We start from the raw sequence: 15,096 nt of genomic DNA on the forward strand, positions 1-15,096 counted from the left end.
GGTTCTGTCCTACAGGGTTCTGTCCTGTAGGGTTCTGTCCTGTAGGGTTCTGTCCTATAGGGTTGCTATCAGTCGGCCTCAACTCGACGGCTCACAACAACAACAATTATAATATCCATTTTAAGCATTAGGTTTTTTGGGTGATTTTTCTCTTTTTCCCTCAGAAAACCCTACCCAATCGCCTTGGTGTTCACAGCATCGCAGACAACTGCTGAAATCCCTGCCAGAGTTAAGTGCCTCTGCTGAGCTTTTTGTAGAAGACAAACCAATGCCTATTTTGGAAATCGGGAGGGAAATAGAATTAGGTGAGTATCACTGGACGCATGTCCTTTCGTGTGTGACAGTGCACAGAGAAGTGACCAGATGCTTGAGCACTCTCAGCGTCACAGGTGGTTCCCGACTTAGAATGGGGTTCTGTTCCCACGGCTCCTTCCTAAGATAGTCCTGATGTTAGTCGAATACCTCTTTTTTTTTTTTTTCAGTTTTCATTATTATTGCCTTTTATTACGTGTATCTTTATAAATCTGATCTTTATGTATCTTTAGAGGTTGGAAACATTACTTATAAACTTAACAGATATATTTTAATACATTGCTGTTATTAGGTGCTGTCGAATGGGTTCTGACACATACTGACCTTAAGTACAACAGAACGAAACACCGCCCGGTCCTGCACCATCCTCCCAATCGTTATGCTTGAGCCCATTGTTGCAGCTGCTTTGTTAATCCATCCCGTTGAGGGTCTTCCTCTTTTTCACTGACCCCCTACTTTACCAAGCATGATGTCCTTCTCCAGGGACTGGTCCCTCCTGATAACATGGCCAAAGTAAGTGAGATGAAGTCTCGCCATCCTTGTTTCTAAGGAGCATTCTGGCTATACTTCTTCTAAGACAGATTTGTTGTTTGTTCTTTTGTTAGTCCATGGTATAGTCAATATCCTACGCTAACACCATAATTCAAATGCATCAATTCTTCTTTGGTTTTCCTTATTCATTGTCCAGCTTTCGCATGTATATGAGATGATGGAAAATACCATGGCTTGGGTCAGGTGCACCTGAGTCCTCAAAGTAACATCTTCGTTTTTTAACACTTTAAAGAGGTCTTTTGCAGCAGATTTGCCCAATGCAATGAGCCGTTTGATTTCTTGACTGCTGCTTCCGTGGGTTCCAAGTTCTGTTGCTTGTGGATCCAAGTAAAATGAAATCCTTAACCACTTCAGTCTTTTCTCTGTTTATCATAATGTTGCTTATTGGTCCAGTTGTGAGGATTTTTGTTTTCTTTATGTTGAGTTCTGATGGCATAGTGGTTAAGCGTAGAGCTGCTAACCAAAAGGTCGGCAGTTCGAATCCACCAGCCGTTCCTTGGAAACCCTATGGGGCAGTTCTGCCCTGTCCTGTAGGGTCACTGTGAGTTGGAATCTACTCGACGACAGCGGGTTTGGTTTCTAGGTTTTATACTGAGTTGTGATCCATCCTGAAGGCTGTGGTCTTTGATGTTCATCAGTAAGTGCATCAAGTCCTCTTCTCTTTCAGCAAGCTATTGTCATCTTCATATCGAAGGTTGTTAATGAGTCTTCTTCCAATCCTGATACCATGTTCTTTTTTGTACAGTCCATCTTCTCGGATTATGTGATCAGCATAGAGATTGAATAAGTATGGTGAAAGGATACAACCCTGACACACACCTTTCCTGATTTTAAACCACACGGTATCCCCTTGTTCTGTTCAAACGACTGCCTCTTGGTCTATATATAGGTTCTGCATGAGCACAATTAAGTGTTCTAGAATTCCCATTCTTTGCAATGTTATCCATAATTGTTATGATCCATACATTCGAATGCCTTTGCATAGTCAATAAAACACAGGTAAACATCTTTCTGGTGTTCTCAGGTTTTAGCCAAGAATCCATCTGATGTCAGCAATGATATCCCTCGTTCCACATCCTCTTCTGAATCCAGCTTGAATTTCTGGCAGTTCCCTGTCAATGTACTGCTGCAACTGCTTTTGAATTATCTTTTAGCATAGTTTTACTTACATGTGATATTAATGATATTGTTCGATAATTTCCACATTCTGTTGGATCACCTTTCTTTGGAATAGGCAAGTATATGGATCTCTTTCAATTGGTTGGCTAAGTAGCTGTCTTCCAAATTTCTTGGCATAGACGAGTGAGTGCTTCCAGCATTGCGTCCATTTGTTGAAACATTTCAACTGCTATTCTGTCAATTCCTGGAGCCTTGTTTTTCACCAATGCCTTCAGTGCAGCTTGGACTTCTTCCTTCATTGCCATCGGTTCTTGATCATATGCTGCCTCCTGAAATGGTTGAGCATCGACCAATTCTTTTTGGTACAGTGACTCTGTGTATTCCTTCCATCTCGTTTTGATGCTTTCTGCGTTGTTCAGTTTTTTCCCCAAAGAATCCTTCGATATTGCAACTCGAGGCTTCAATTTTTTCTTCAGTTCTTTAAGCTTGAGAAATGCCAAGCATGTTCTCCCCTTTTGGTTTTCTATCTCCAGGTCTTTCACATGTCATTATAATACTTTACTTTGTCTTCTCAAACTGCCCTTTGAAATCTTCTGCTCAGCTCTTTGACTTCATTGTTTCTTCCTTTCGCGTTAGTTACTCTACGTTCAAGAGCAAGTTCAGAGTTTCTTCTGAAATCCATTTTAGTCTTAATGACCTTTTGCTTTCTTCATGTATGATGTCCTTGATGTCATCCCACATCACGTCTGGTCTTCAGTCATTAGTGTTTGATGCGTTAAATCTATCCTTGAGATGGTCTCTAAAGTCAGGTGGGATATATTCAAGGTATAGACCACTTTGGCTCTCATGGACTTGTTTTAAGGTTCTTCAGCTTCAGCTAGAACTTGCATGTGAGCAATTGATGGTCTTTTCCACAGTCAGCCCCTGGGCTTGTTCTGAGCTTTTCCATCATCTCTTTCCATAGATTTGATTCTTGCGTATTCCATCCAGTGAGATCCACGTGTATAGTCACTGTTTATGTTGTTGAAAAAGGTATTTCCAATGAATAAATTCTTAGTCTTACAAAATTTTGTCATGCGATCTCCCGCATCGTTTCTGTCACCAAGGCCGTATTTTCCAACTACTGATTCTTCTTTGTTTCCAACTTTCACATTCCAATCACCGGTAATTTTCAATGCATCTTGATTGCAAGTTTGATCAATTTGAGACTGCAAAGGTTGGTAAAAAATCTTCAATTTCTTCTCTGGCATTAGTGGTTGATATGTAAATGTCAACAATACTTGTATTAACTGGTCTTCCTTGGAGGCGTATGTATATTACCCTATCGCTGACAGCGTTGTATTTCAGAATAGATCTGGAAATGTTCCTTTTGGCAATGAATGCGACGCCGTTCCTCTTCAAGTGGTTATTCCCAGCATAGTAGACCATATGACTGTCGGATTCAAAATGGCCAGTACCAGTCCATTTCAGCTCCCTAATGCCTAGGATATGGATCTTCAAGCATTCCATTTCATTTTTGACAACGTACAATTTTCTAAATTCATACTTTGTACATTCCACATTCCAGTTATTAATGGATGTTTGCAGCTGTTTCTTCTTGTTTTGAGTCGTGCCACATCAGCAGATGAGGGTCCCATCCACATCATTAAGACTAACTGTACCGTGAGGAGGCAGCTCTTCCCCGGTCGTACTCTGAGCGCCTTCCAACCTGAGGGGCTCGTCTTCCAGCACTATATCAGACAGTGTTCTGCTGCTATCCATAAGGTTTTCACTGACTGATTCTTTTCAGAAGTAGACTGCTGGGTCCTTTTTGCTAGTCTGTCTGAGTCTGGAAGCTCAGCTGTCCGCCATGGGTGACCCAGCATCACAGCAACACGCAAGCCCCCACAGTATGACAAACTGACAGACGAGTGGTGGGTTTAATACATGTACATTAAAAACACACACACACAAATCATAGAAACTTGCTCTGATAATGAAAAAGAGTTCGACTGTGTTGGCATTTTGTCCGTTGTGGTAGTAATGTCACTTGTGGAAAGTTCTGGATCATCTGGATTATCCTTGGGAATGGGGGTGGCATTTCCTGTAAGAAAATTAGTGAGAGTTGTCTGTGTGGCCCTTTTCTTTTTTTCTTCATATATTTCATGGTAACATTTCCTTGCTTCCTGCATCTGCTTGTCGACTTTAGCAAAGCGATCAGTGTTTGGGTCCACGCTTTCAAGCATCTGAAACCCCTGATTTAGTTTAGAAAACGAAATCTATACGGCAGTGTTTTGAACAGTAAATCATAAAATTGAACCTTTGCAAGTGAACATCTGAGAATTATAACATCAGCAAATTACACACTGTACCATTGTAGGTAGTATGTATTACTAATAAGCTGTAACCTCCCCTCAAAAAGAGACTGTCATAAGTACAGTTCGTTGAATCTGGAGTATGTCATAAATTGGGGACTACCTTTATAGAAGTTGACATGTTGATAAGTACAGTGTCCCATTAACAATAGGAATTATGTGTTTCCCTCTTTCAGTTTTAATAAAGGATTTTGAAAAGTATTCTAGATGCTACTAACTAGCAAATATAACAGTGCCTCTAGCCCTTAAACCAGGAGGTAAAGGCTCGGGGTATATAAATTTTCTCAATGATTTTTAAATGGAATCAATCAAATCTTCTCAACAGGTAATGAGGATTATTACATTAAAGAAGAATACCTAATTTGTGAAGATTACAAATTATTCTGGGTGGCACCAAGAAACTCTGCAGAATTAACCATAATAAAGGTGGGACCCATGTTTTGTCATTTCAACTACCTTCTAAATATTGTGGGTTTAAGGAGTAACTCATGGTTGATGGCAGTTGATTTTTTTTTTTTTTTTTTATGTTTTAAGCTGTAGCTGTGGCTGTAGGGTACCTTCAGATCCTTTTAATAGTGAGCCACAAAGAGATCAGTCAGTGTTACAGGCCAGGATCAGATATCGAAAAGCTGTTGTGTAAATTTCTTAATATGTTCATACATATTAAGTATTCTATCAGTTTTATCTTTTTGAGGAAATAGCTCCTGAAATTTTCTGGTCTGCTCCAATCTGGAGAAGTTACCCTGTAGCTTGACACACACACACAATGTCACATTGAAGTTTCCTTTCTCCATTATCCGAGGGATTCACTTTAACTTTTTCTTATGTTGGATGCACAGTTTCCTGGATCCCATTTTTTCCTCTTTTTTGGTGTAATCCCAGACCTTGCATGTCAGAAAATTCCTTATTCTATATTCCTACTTGGTTGATAGTTTGGCTGGAAATAGAATTCTAGGTTCAAAACTATTTTTTTCTTAGAATTTTGAAGATGAGCTCTATTGTCTGATGATGCTTTTGAGTCTTTTGCCATTCTGATTCTTGAACCTTTGTGTGAAACTATTTTTCCTTCTCTCTGGGTCCTTGTAGGATTTTATCTTTGTCCCCAGTATTTTGAAACTTTACAATTACATGCCTAGGTATGAGCCTGTTGCACATCCGTGTGCTGGGCACTCATTGGCCATTTAAGTCTGCAAACTCCTTTAGTTCTGACAGATTTTCTTTTTTTTTTTAAAAAAAAAAATCATTTCTTCCCTTTGATTTTCTCTTTCCTCTCATTCTAGAATTCCTTTTATTAGCATGTAGGGTCTCTGGACAGATCCTCTAAAATTCTTACCTTTTTTCTCCTAGTCTCTATGTCTTTGTCTTTTTGCTGTATTTTCTAGAAAGTTTTCTTAACTTTGTTTTCATTCTGTTTACTGTGTTTTTCATTTCTGTCATCATGTATTTAATTTGCAAGAACTCTTTTTTATTCCCAGAATGTTCTTTGTAGCATTCTGTTCTTCTTTCTAGCATTCTGATACTCATTTCAAAGATGGAATATTCTTCGTCTCTCTGAGGATCTTAATGATGCTTTAAAAATCCTTTCTCCCTGCACCATCTGTTTTCCCCGAGTTGTTTTGTCGTTTTGCCCTCTCACGTTAGAGGCGTTCTTTGAGTCTTGGGCTCTCTCCTCATGTTTAGGTGTGGGACGCTAGAAGGCTAAGTAACAGCTCTGTGTTTATGAGTGGGCCTTGGTGGCTGTGGCCCTTCCTGTAAGATGATCTCACCTGGATGTTTTATCGGAGCTCCCACCCTTTACCTCTGGCAGTCTTTAGTCAGAAGACTTCTAATTTCCTGCTGGGAGCACATAAGCTGGGCTGCTAGCTTGCAGAAAGCTGAGTGGGGAAATTAGTCTAGGGCAGGGCTGGGGGCGAGTTGCATTTTAACGTTTGATGTATAAATTTTCTCTTGTTTTCCGTATAGTATTTCACCTCAGTGGTGGCTGATATCTTCTAGTCCAGAGCCCCTCTGTTTTATACTCTTTAGGGAATACTCTAGGGAATAAATTTCCAGTCTTCTGGAATGGGAGAGAGGCAGTTGCTGGGCTGGGCTACGTAGAGCAGGAGCGGGAATCTGGAGTCTGACATCCTCTTAAACGTGCTCAGCCACGCCTGCTTTAGCTCCACCCTCACCCACTTCCAGGGGCAATTGGAGCTGCCAATTAATATACTACAGGAAAATGATCTTGTAATAAAAAACTGGTTGCTCCTCAGCTGTCTCCATTGCTAGAGCCAGCTTCCCTTGGGACTTCCAAGTGGATTATTATCTCCTATTATTCTGTTTTAGACTTCCAGAATTGTGTTGCTATTGTATTCTCTTCTTTATTATAGATGTATACCTTTTAAAACATCCCTTTACTATTATTTCTGTTGGCGTATCAGTAGGGCTGGGGTTTTCAGTCTTTTAAACATAAACATAGATTCTAATTACTCTTACTTTTTTAAATATAACATCTTACAGGTATCTTCTCAGCCTGTCCCGTGGGACTTTTATATCAACCTCAAGTTACAGGAACGTTTAAATGAGGCGTGTGATCGTTCGTGCAGCTCGTATCAATACCAAGATGGCTGTATTGTTTGGCATCAATATATAAACTGCTTCACCCTTCAGGTTTGCAATGATACTAAAAACTTATCATTTCAAGTCCTCAAACAGAGAGATTTGCGCTTTATTTAGCAAAAGAATTTATTAGAAAATGTCTGTGGATCTTCTAGAAATAGACCAATTAAGTTGTAAATTAAAAGCCTTGATCATTTTCTTTTCCCAAGTTATTTTGACCAAGGGCCTTTCTGAGTTTCTTTCCTTTTTGACATGTCACTTTTTCAACCTTGACAAAAGCAGAGAGTGGTGTGCAGTGAGCTGCCGTGAACCAGTGGCCTGGCTACTCTTGGCTTATCTGTGCTGCCCACACTAGAGTATTTTTAACATTTAGTCACAATTTTATTCTTTGGTATGTTCTTAAAAAGATTTTGGTGTTGATTTTGATAGTGAGGCGAATTTTCTAAAATGGTTGAAATGAGTTTATAGAGCATCTGTTGTGGGTCAGACCCATTCCTTGATGCTCTTCATCCACTATCTCATTAAATTCTTACAAAAAACCCTGAAGTCATCTTAAAACTGAACAAAAGTTTAGCTTAACTAGTAAGAAAAGGTCTGCCTTGAGCATTATGCTGTTTTAAGAACTATCTGTATGTGAAAAAATTGACAATAGCAACTGGAAAGGTTAGATGGGAACCTTAGGGTGCAGTGAATTTATGTTAAGGAGGGGGGAATAGCTCAGAAAAGGAGGGTGAGAAGGGTTGCCCAACTGGAAGAATGTAATCAATGTCACTAAATTGTACATGTGGAAAATGTTGAATTGGTGTATGTTCTGCTGTGTATATTCGCAACAACAACAAAATAAATAAAATTTAGGGAAAAAAATGACCTGAGGGGAAAACAAAGAAAGTGGAAGGAGTTGTAGAAATAAAGGGTGTCGGATTATGTGTGAAGAGGGGGGTTTTGGGGACTTGGCTCTACTGTTTATTTAGTGCTGCCACTTCAAACAAGTCACTTTGTCAGTCTAGGCTTCAGCTTCTGTTTGGGAAAATGGGGATTTAGATAAGGTCACTGGGTTCCAGCCTATTTGATATTAATAATTACTTTGCGCAACAAAACATTCTACAGACTGCACACAGTATCCCCCCATAAGAGTTTATAGATTCAATAGTAACTGATCAATATTTTCAAATTAAAAAAAAAAAAGTCTTACAGAAAATCTTATTGGGGATTGTAGTGCTGCTGAACCTGGGGCACAGAGCTCGCCACAGGGAGCCTACCTTCCAGTGGAGAGCAGTGAGGAAGAGAAGAGCAGCAGTTAGTCAGGGTGTTGCGCATACGAGAGAATAGGCACGGAAGTGTTTGTTGTCTCCTCTTTAATTTTCATGTGGAACATACATACTAAAAGAGTGTATATGGTTTATATGAACAGTTTTAAAAATAACAATAAAACATACACTAGTGTGCGCTCCACCCAACCTCAAAAATAGTGAGCTTCCTATCTTCCCATTCCAGGATCTTCTCCGACACAGTGAATTGATTACCCATGAAGTGACAGTCTTGATTATTTCTAACCTTTTGACAAAAGTGGAGAAGCTGCACGAAGCAGAAATAGTCCATGGTGACTTGAGTCCAAGGACTCTGATTCTTAGAAACAGGTTAGTCCTGTTCATTCTCTTCTAATTCTGTCAGCTTTCCCCAGAAACATGTATAGTTGCAGTTTTTACTATGCTGTTTGATAAATGCCGTATTGCTGAACACATTATGTTAAGAGAATATTTGCTGTCTAACAGTCAATAATGATTGGGAATAATTTAAAAGAATTCAAAGGAAAAAAAGACATTGAGGAAACACGTTATCTCAGGTAAAGGAATTAACCACTGAGTACGGGGATGATTTCTGTCAAGAAGAGATACAGATTTCTCTGAAGAACGTGAAGTAGCTTGTCTGATCCTTTGAGTGGGCCCAGAGCGTGCCTAGCGAGGATGCTGGCAGAACTGAGGCACTGTTCAGGTTCAGGGACCAAAGCTTGGGACAGGCCACACTGAGGTGGTTGCCAGGACAAGTGGGTAAAACCAGAGGGCAAATGCAGACTGTGCCAAGAGAAGGGGCTTACTGTGCGATTAAACCCAGTTTGGCCATCAGGTTCCAGAGGTGGGCACAGAGCAGGAAATAAGAAATGAAGCCAAAATATTAAGAACTGAGAAAATATAGAAAGTGTCAAGGAATGTACAAGGCAAAGATGGTCCAAGATTTTGGCTTTGTGGAAAGGACTGGAGGACCAGCGCACTTTTTTCGTGATCACTGGTCTCATGGTACTTGAGTAAAGCAGCCTAGTTTAAAGACGCTTTGTGCCTTGGGTAAACAGTACATTTTTCCCTGAGGTCATTAACATACACTAATAGCTAGAATAATTCTTTATGTTTCCCCTTAATACTTAATCTGTAAAGGAAGACTGAATTAGACTCTGGATTATAGCTGGCATATAATTTAGAGAACCCTCAATGTATTTCTGCATTTATAACCTAAGTAGAGAGTCTCACCTTTTTTCCTTGGATGGCAGAGTCCTGGAGGTCCCAGGCGTTAGTAGCAGCATTTCTCATCCTGGGCACCTGTAGGTATTTTGAATGAGGCAGTTCTTTGTGTAGGTCTGTTTAGCCATTGCAGGGTCTTTTAGATCCCCAGCCTCTTCCCCGACTCCCCTTCCATGAAATGCAAGTAACATTTCCGCCAGCAATTGTGACCACCAAAAATCTCCCCATGTGTTTCAAATGTGAGAACCTCTGGTGTAGTTTTTCTTTTCACCCCCTTTCATATCACTGAAAGTGCAGAAGGTAGTGCCAGCGTTCTCAAATTGTAAGCAGAGGGATTTTCTAAGCCTTTTTAGGATTGGGCTTTTGCTCTCTGCTTAGATCTCTCTCAGCGGCCAGGGGTCTCTAGGAAAGCACATAGCGTTAAAGGGACATGTCTTTTACTTTGAGACTCACAGGAAATTTCATACAGACTCACGAGGAATTAAAAGCCTTTTAAAATCATTTAGTTCAATTTCTACATATCATTTGTAAGGAAATTAAGATCCAAAAAAGTGGAATGTCTTGCCCACTTAGTGGCCGACTAGAGGGTTTGGAGACTTTCCAAGTTTTTTTTAATTTAAGAAACATTTTTCCTACCTCTCCCAAATTTTAAAAATATTTGGGAATTATAGTTTTATGGTGGTCAAAAAAAAAGATCTCGTGCCAAGGAAAATGGGAACAATTGTGAATTTTAAAGTAAAACACATCATTCTGTGCTGTAGAGGCTTGTGGTTGGATTGGTCAGTCTCTGTATTGAGGAGCGTGGGCTTTGCCGCCGATATACATCAGTGGTTTGAGAGAACCGGTCAAGAAAAGCAGAGAGAAAAGGGAGCACATGGAAACTATCTGTTCTTTTCTCCCAGACAGGTAGCTCCTGTGTCTTCTGTTCTTTTCTCCCAGATAGATAACTCCTAATAAAGAGTAGCTTTGTTGCCTGGAATAGATAAGCCCAAGAAAAATATAATTAATTGGTAATGAATTAGTGTTGTAATGCTTTTGTTTTTTTATAAGAAATAAAGATTGGGATTACATATAATTTAAGATAGAATATGGTGCTATCTTAACAGAAGCAGGTAATTTTACAATAAAAATGGCACTTTACCAAAAACAGCCTTGTTTATTTTCAGTTAAATTTTGGAAAGGCTGTAAATGATACTTGGCAAGCCTAGTCTGTAATAGTAAACAAGAAAGACAATCACACTTGTCAAAGCTTCCTTTTCTGTATTAGAATTCTCGTCAGTGTATATAAATCATTGTATGTGTTAATCTGTAAGTACAGGGTGGAGTTCTGCAGTCTACTTCCGGTTCTTACTCTGTATAACATGAGGGCCTGATAAATGTTCTGTGGTGGCCGTGCCCTGTGGTTCACATATACTTGCTGTCACCCAACTCATCCTGACATGACTGCTCGGGTGGGCACTGCCACTGCTCTTACAGGTGCATTTTCAGAACGAACCACCGGAGGGCGCTGTTGGCATAGCTGAGACACACCTGCAGTACCTTTTTCTTTTTTTTTTTTTAAGACCAGCTATGCAGCTTCTTTTCATGGCCTATTTTTATTTTCTCTTTCTCTTAAATCTGGGCTCAGGATCCACGATCCCTATGATTTTAATAAGAAGAATCAAGCTTTGAAGATAGTGGACTTTTCCTACAGTGTTGACCTTAGCGTTCAGCAAGATGTGTTTGCCCTCAGTGGCTTTCGGACAGTGCAGATCCTGGAAGGACAGAAGATGCTGGCCACCTGTTCTTCTCCCTACCAGGTGAGTGTAAGACAATGCCGGGCAGACACAGAGGGGTTTCCTACGGCCTTCCTCATCTGCATCCGCTAGGAAAGCTCGTGTTTCCTGCTGCTGTCTCGCCTGGAGTAGATGACCTAGTTTCCACATATCACCAAGTCAAGCAAAATGTACCATTTTTCCGACACAGCGCTGAAGAATACACACATACGTGTGCAGACAGATGGCTGACTCAGTCACCTAAGTGCCAGGCCCCTTTCTACCGCTTACCGTCCCCGTGATCTTTGATAAGTCGTTTCTGTGATCTTTTCTGTAAAACAAGGATAGCAGCCTCTGCGTTGTGCATGTCAGAACTTGTGTGAGGATGAAATGAAATCGTGTGTGTAAAAGCCTGAGGACTCATGACGGAGCCTGCTGGCCCAGTGGCTAAGTGCTTGGCTGCCAACCAAAAGGTTGGTGGTTAGAATCCACCCGCTGCTCCACGGGAGAAAAGACGTGGCAGTCTGCTTCCGTAAGGATCACAGCCTTGGAAACCGTACGGGGCAGTTCTGCTCTGTCCTGTACAGTCACTGTGAGTCGGAATCAATCAATGGCAATGGCCTTATGGGAAGAACAAATGTAAAGTGTTTTGTACCGTGGCGTGATATGCAAAAATCCCCTCTGACTCAGCTCTGGACGTATGACATTTGCTGATCGATCATGTAGCATGAACCTGACTAGTCATGTGGACCACATTTAGATCACTGGAGTCCATGCAAATTCAGTAGATTCATAAATTTGAATTTGGCAGTCCAGATATTTTTGTCATCTTTTTTCTTAAAGATAATTCCTAGCATTGTCTCTATTGATCACTTCTTTGGGGAGCTTCTCCCTTTACTGTAAGAATAAGGAACAGCCCCCTGAAACGTCCGTCCTAATATAGACTTCCTGCATAGACAGGCTGCCGTGTTAGCAGCAGAGAATTGTTCTTGCTGATGGTGCTTTTTGTGATTTCAGGTAGACCTGTTTGGTATAGCAGATTTAGCACATTTACTGTTGTTCAAGGAACACCTACAGGTCTTCTGGGACGGGTCCCTCTGGAAACTTAGCCAGAATATTTCCGAGTAAGTACTGGTGACTCCAGGGCCTTCGCCTATCCAGGTCATTCTCTTTTTCTCTTGGGCGTTCCCTCTCCTCAGGCAGCCTCAGTTGTCTTCATCCAGTGTCAGGGTTTCAGTAATCTCAGCCAGCTCTTCAGAGTATTAGTGAGATGTCTGGTGCAGACTAAAGGAACTGCTAATTAAAAATAAGACTCAACCAATCAAACCTCAGGACATCATTCTGGACATAGGTGTATCCCACAGACTGCAACCATAGTGTAGCATGGAAGCCTCTCGGTTTAGAAGTGTTAATACAAGCATTCTGTGAGAATAATTTTCTAACCAATTGCTATTAGTCTAAAACCCTTTTTAGTAGCTTTTGTTCCCAAAAGTTAGTAAGTATCTCTCGAAGGGAATTAAATTCTTTAATTGTACATTAATTTCAGGCTATTATTTATTTAATGAGTATATAGAACCAAATCAGAGAACTGGATCTCCTCGGTGAAGAAGTAAATGATCTCTTAATAAGAGCTGCTGGGTCTCAGAACCTCAGTACTCCCTCAGGTCTGCTCATAAAAGTTATTCAATAGCGGTGCTCCACTTCAGCTTATCGTAGCTAATATAACCTCCCCACAGAAGCTTACCAGTGTATCATTTATTGATACAGTCTTCGGTTAAAAAAAAAAAATCGGTGTTGAAGATTGAATACCCTTCCCTTCTCTTCCCCCCTCCCAGCAGTTTGGCCAGTCCTATTGTCTCTGTCATGTACTTCTAAAATAGGCTGGAAATACAATACAAGACACGTAGGACCGATTGAGTTGTCTCAAGCTGGTGGGGTCACTTGGGGTTTCTAACAGCCCTGCCTTATATAATAATAGAAGGTTCTCTGATTACAAACAATAAACGCACAAAGGTGCGACCACTGTAGATTTAAGCAGCGGTCACTTCAGCCAGGCTTGGGGTTCTCAGGGGATGGTGAAGATGATGAACCCCGGGTGGGCGGGGGGGGGCTGTAGTCTTTTTAATGGCCCGAGCTCTCGGAAGGTGAGAGGAGAGGAAACGGAATTCATTCTTCTTCTGTTTGTAGAGGAGAAGGGCTGGAAAAGGGCTCCCCCTAAGGACGTAGGACATTTATAGGTGCCGACCAGAGACTCGCTTCCCTTTGCATGCCGTGTGTTAAGGCTGTTCCTCCCTGGGCTGTCAAAGGACTGCTTCAGTGATATCTAACCCTAGCATTGTCTCTACTGATCACTTCTTTGGGGAGCTTCTCCCTTTAAGTGTTAATAGAAATCATCCTGGTGCATAAATGTACCGCCGAGCTAAACGCAAAGAAAATTCTAACTTTCACATGCCTCATCTTGATGGAAATGGTTTTCTATGTTTTTAGGCTGAAAGGTGGTGAATTGTGGAATAAATTCTTTGTGCGGATTCTGAATGCCAGTGATGAGTCCACAGTGACTGTTCTAAGGGAGCTTGCAGCAGAAATGAATGGGCTGTTTGACACGGTATTCCAGAGTCACCTGAACAAAGCCTTATGGAAGGTTGGGAAGTTAATCAGTCCCGGAGCTTTGCTCTTCCAACAGGATAGGCAGGCAAGTCTTCCACAGGTTCCTGCCTAAAACACATGGCTGAGTCGTGGCTCGCCAGATGCGTGTATGCTGTTGTTTAATTTAGGACCCATTTAGATACACTGCCAACACTTCTCTACTTTTTGGTATAGGCATGTTTCTGAGTAACTGACTCTTTTCTGACGCAGCAATGTACCTACTCTTGGCCCGGTCTAACTTTGTAACAAAGAACAGTTTTGTATGAATGGACTCCACATGACTGGGTACCTTTTCATTTAACACATTTGTCTCCATTTTTCTCTGTACTTTTTCCCTCTTGTAATTTGTGATATATACCCATGCGATCACGTGTATTTTGTGAATAATAAAATAGTATTTGTTAAATTTGTGCTTTGACATTTCATCTGCTTTTTGTAAACTGAGATAATAAATGGCTTGCTTGTGCAGACAAAGAAGGTATTTTACCATAGAAATTTATATATCCTGGGCTCACAAGTGTTACGATAGGATCATAAGAAGACAGCCAACCATTCCGTTAGGTGTTCCTGACCTTCCAGTAAGTGGTCTAGATTAAAAAGTAGGCAAAATGGTTTACACAAGGCCACATTTTCTCACATTTCAAGTGGCAGATTGTTTATGTGGCTCATATTTTCATGTTTGCACGTTTATCCACCAGGCCCCTTGGTCTGTTACGTAATCTGGTGGTGCTGCTGGCACTAGCTTTCTTGATTAGCAATGTGGCTGTTAAGAAGGAAATGAAAAAGTTTTGAATAGGTTCAGCAGCCTTTCTGTTACGTGCAGAAAGGCTTGGAGAGGACAAGGGTCAATGAAGGAACACTAGAGGCCAGAGGGTTTTGTTGTTTGGAAGTCTTGAGGAGGCAAAGGGTTAGCGTACAGAAATAACTGTGAAGTCCAGGATAATTCAGGAGAGAACAGGTCTAGGTGAAGTACTGGACACTCATGGAAGCATGGATTATACCTGATCTCAGAGATAGGGAAGAAAATTGGTAGAAAAAGGCAATGAACAGAACCTTGGCAAAATTACCTAACATGCCTCTTATGCTGGTGCCTGATTTTTTTTTTTTTTATTCTGGTTGTTACTGCTTAAGATTGCTGGAAAGCAAAATCTAAGTATGTCTCAACTAAAAATATTTAAGCATATGTAGTTGCAGCACTGAAGCATGACTTAGCTCTGAAAGATAGATCAACTTAGAAATTCTGCTCTT

At 40.8% G+C, this 15,096-nt stretch overlaps 1 protein-coding gene across 1 annotated transcript in view; it reads left to right on the forward strand.

The window, feature by feature from the left end:
- The window catches only part of BUB1B (BUB1 mitotic checkpoint serine/threonine kinase B), a 60,565-nt gene extending 46,302 nt beyond the window's left edge, over positions 1 to 14,263 (forward strand). Inside the window, exons 17-23 of the mRNA XM_004380623.3 lie at positions 165 to 305; positions 4,663 to 4,763; positions 6,837 to 6,986; positions 8,430 to 8,572; positions 11,076 to 11,247; positions 12,220 to 12,326; positions 13,690 to 14,263. Of these exons, the coding sequence (XP_004380680.1) occupies positions 165 to 305; positions 4,663 to 4,763; positions 6,837 to 6,986; positions 8,430 to 8,572; positions 11,076 to 11,247; positions 12,220 to 12,326; positions 13,690 to 13,921 (1,046 nt within the window). The 3' untranslated portion in view covers positions 13,922 to 14,263. The remainder of the gene's footprint in view (positions 1 to 164; positions 306 to 4,662; positions 4,764 to 6,836; positions 6,987 to 8,429; positions 8,573 to 11,075; positions 11,248 to 12,219; positions 12,327 to 13,689) is intronic.
- The last annotated feature ends 833 nt before the right edge of the window (positions 14,264 to 15,096 follow it).

This window comes from Trichechus manatus, unplaced genomic scaffold, assembly GCF_000243295.1.
Source record: "Trichechus manatus latirostris isolate Lorelei unplaced genomic scaffold, TriManLat1.0 scaffold00076, whole genome shotgun sequence".
In the NCBI taxonomy this organism is placed as follows: domain Eukaryota; kingdom Metazoa; phylum Chordata; class Mammalia; order Sirenia; family Trichechidae; genus Trichechus; species Trichechus manatus.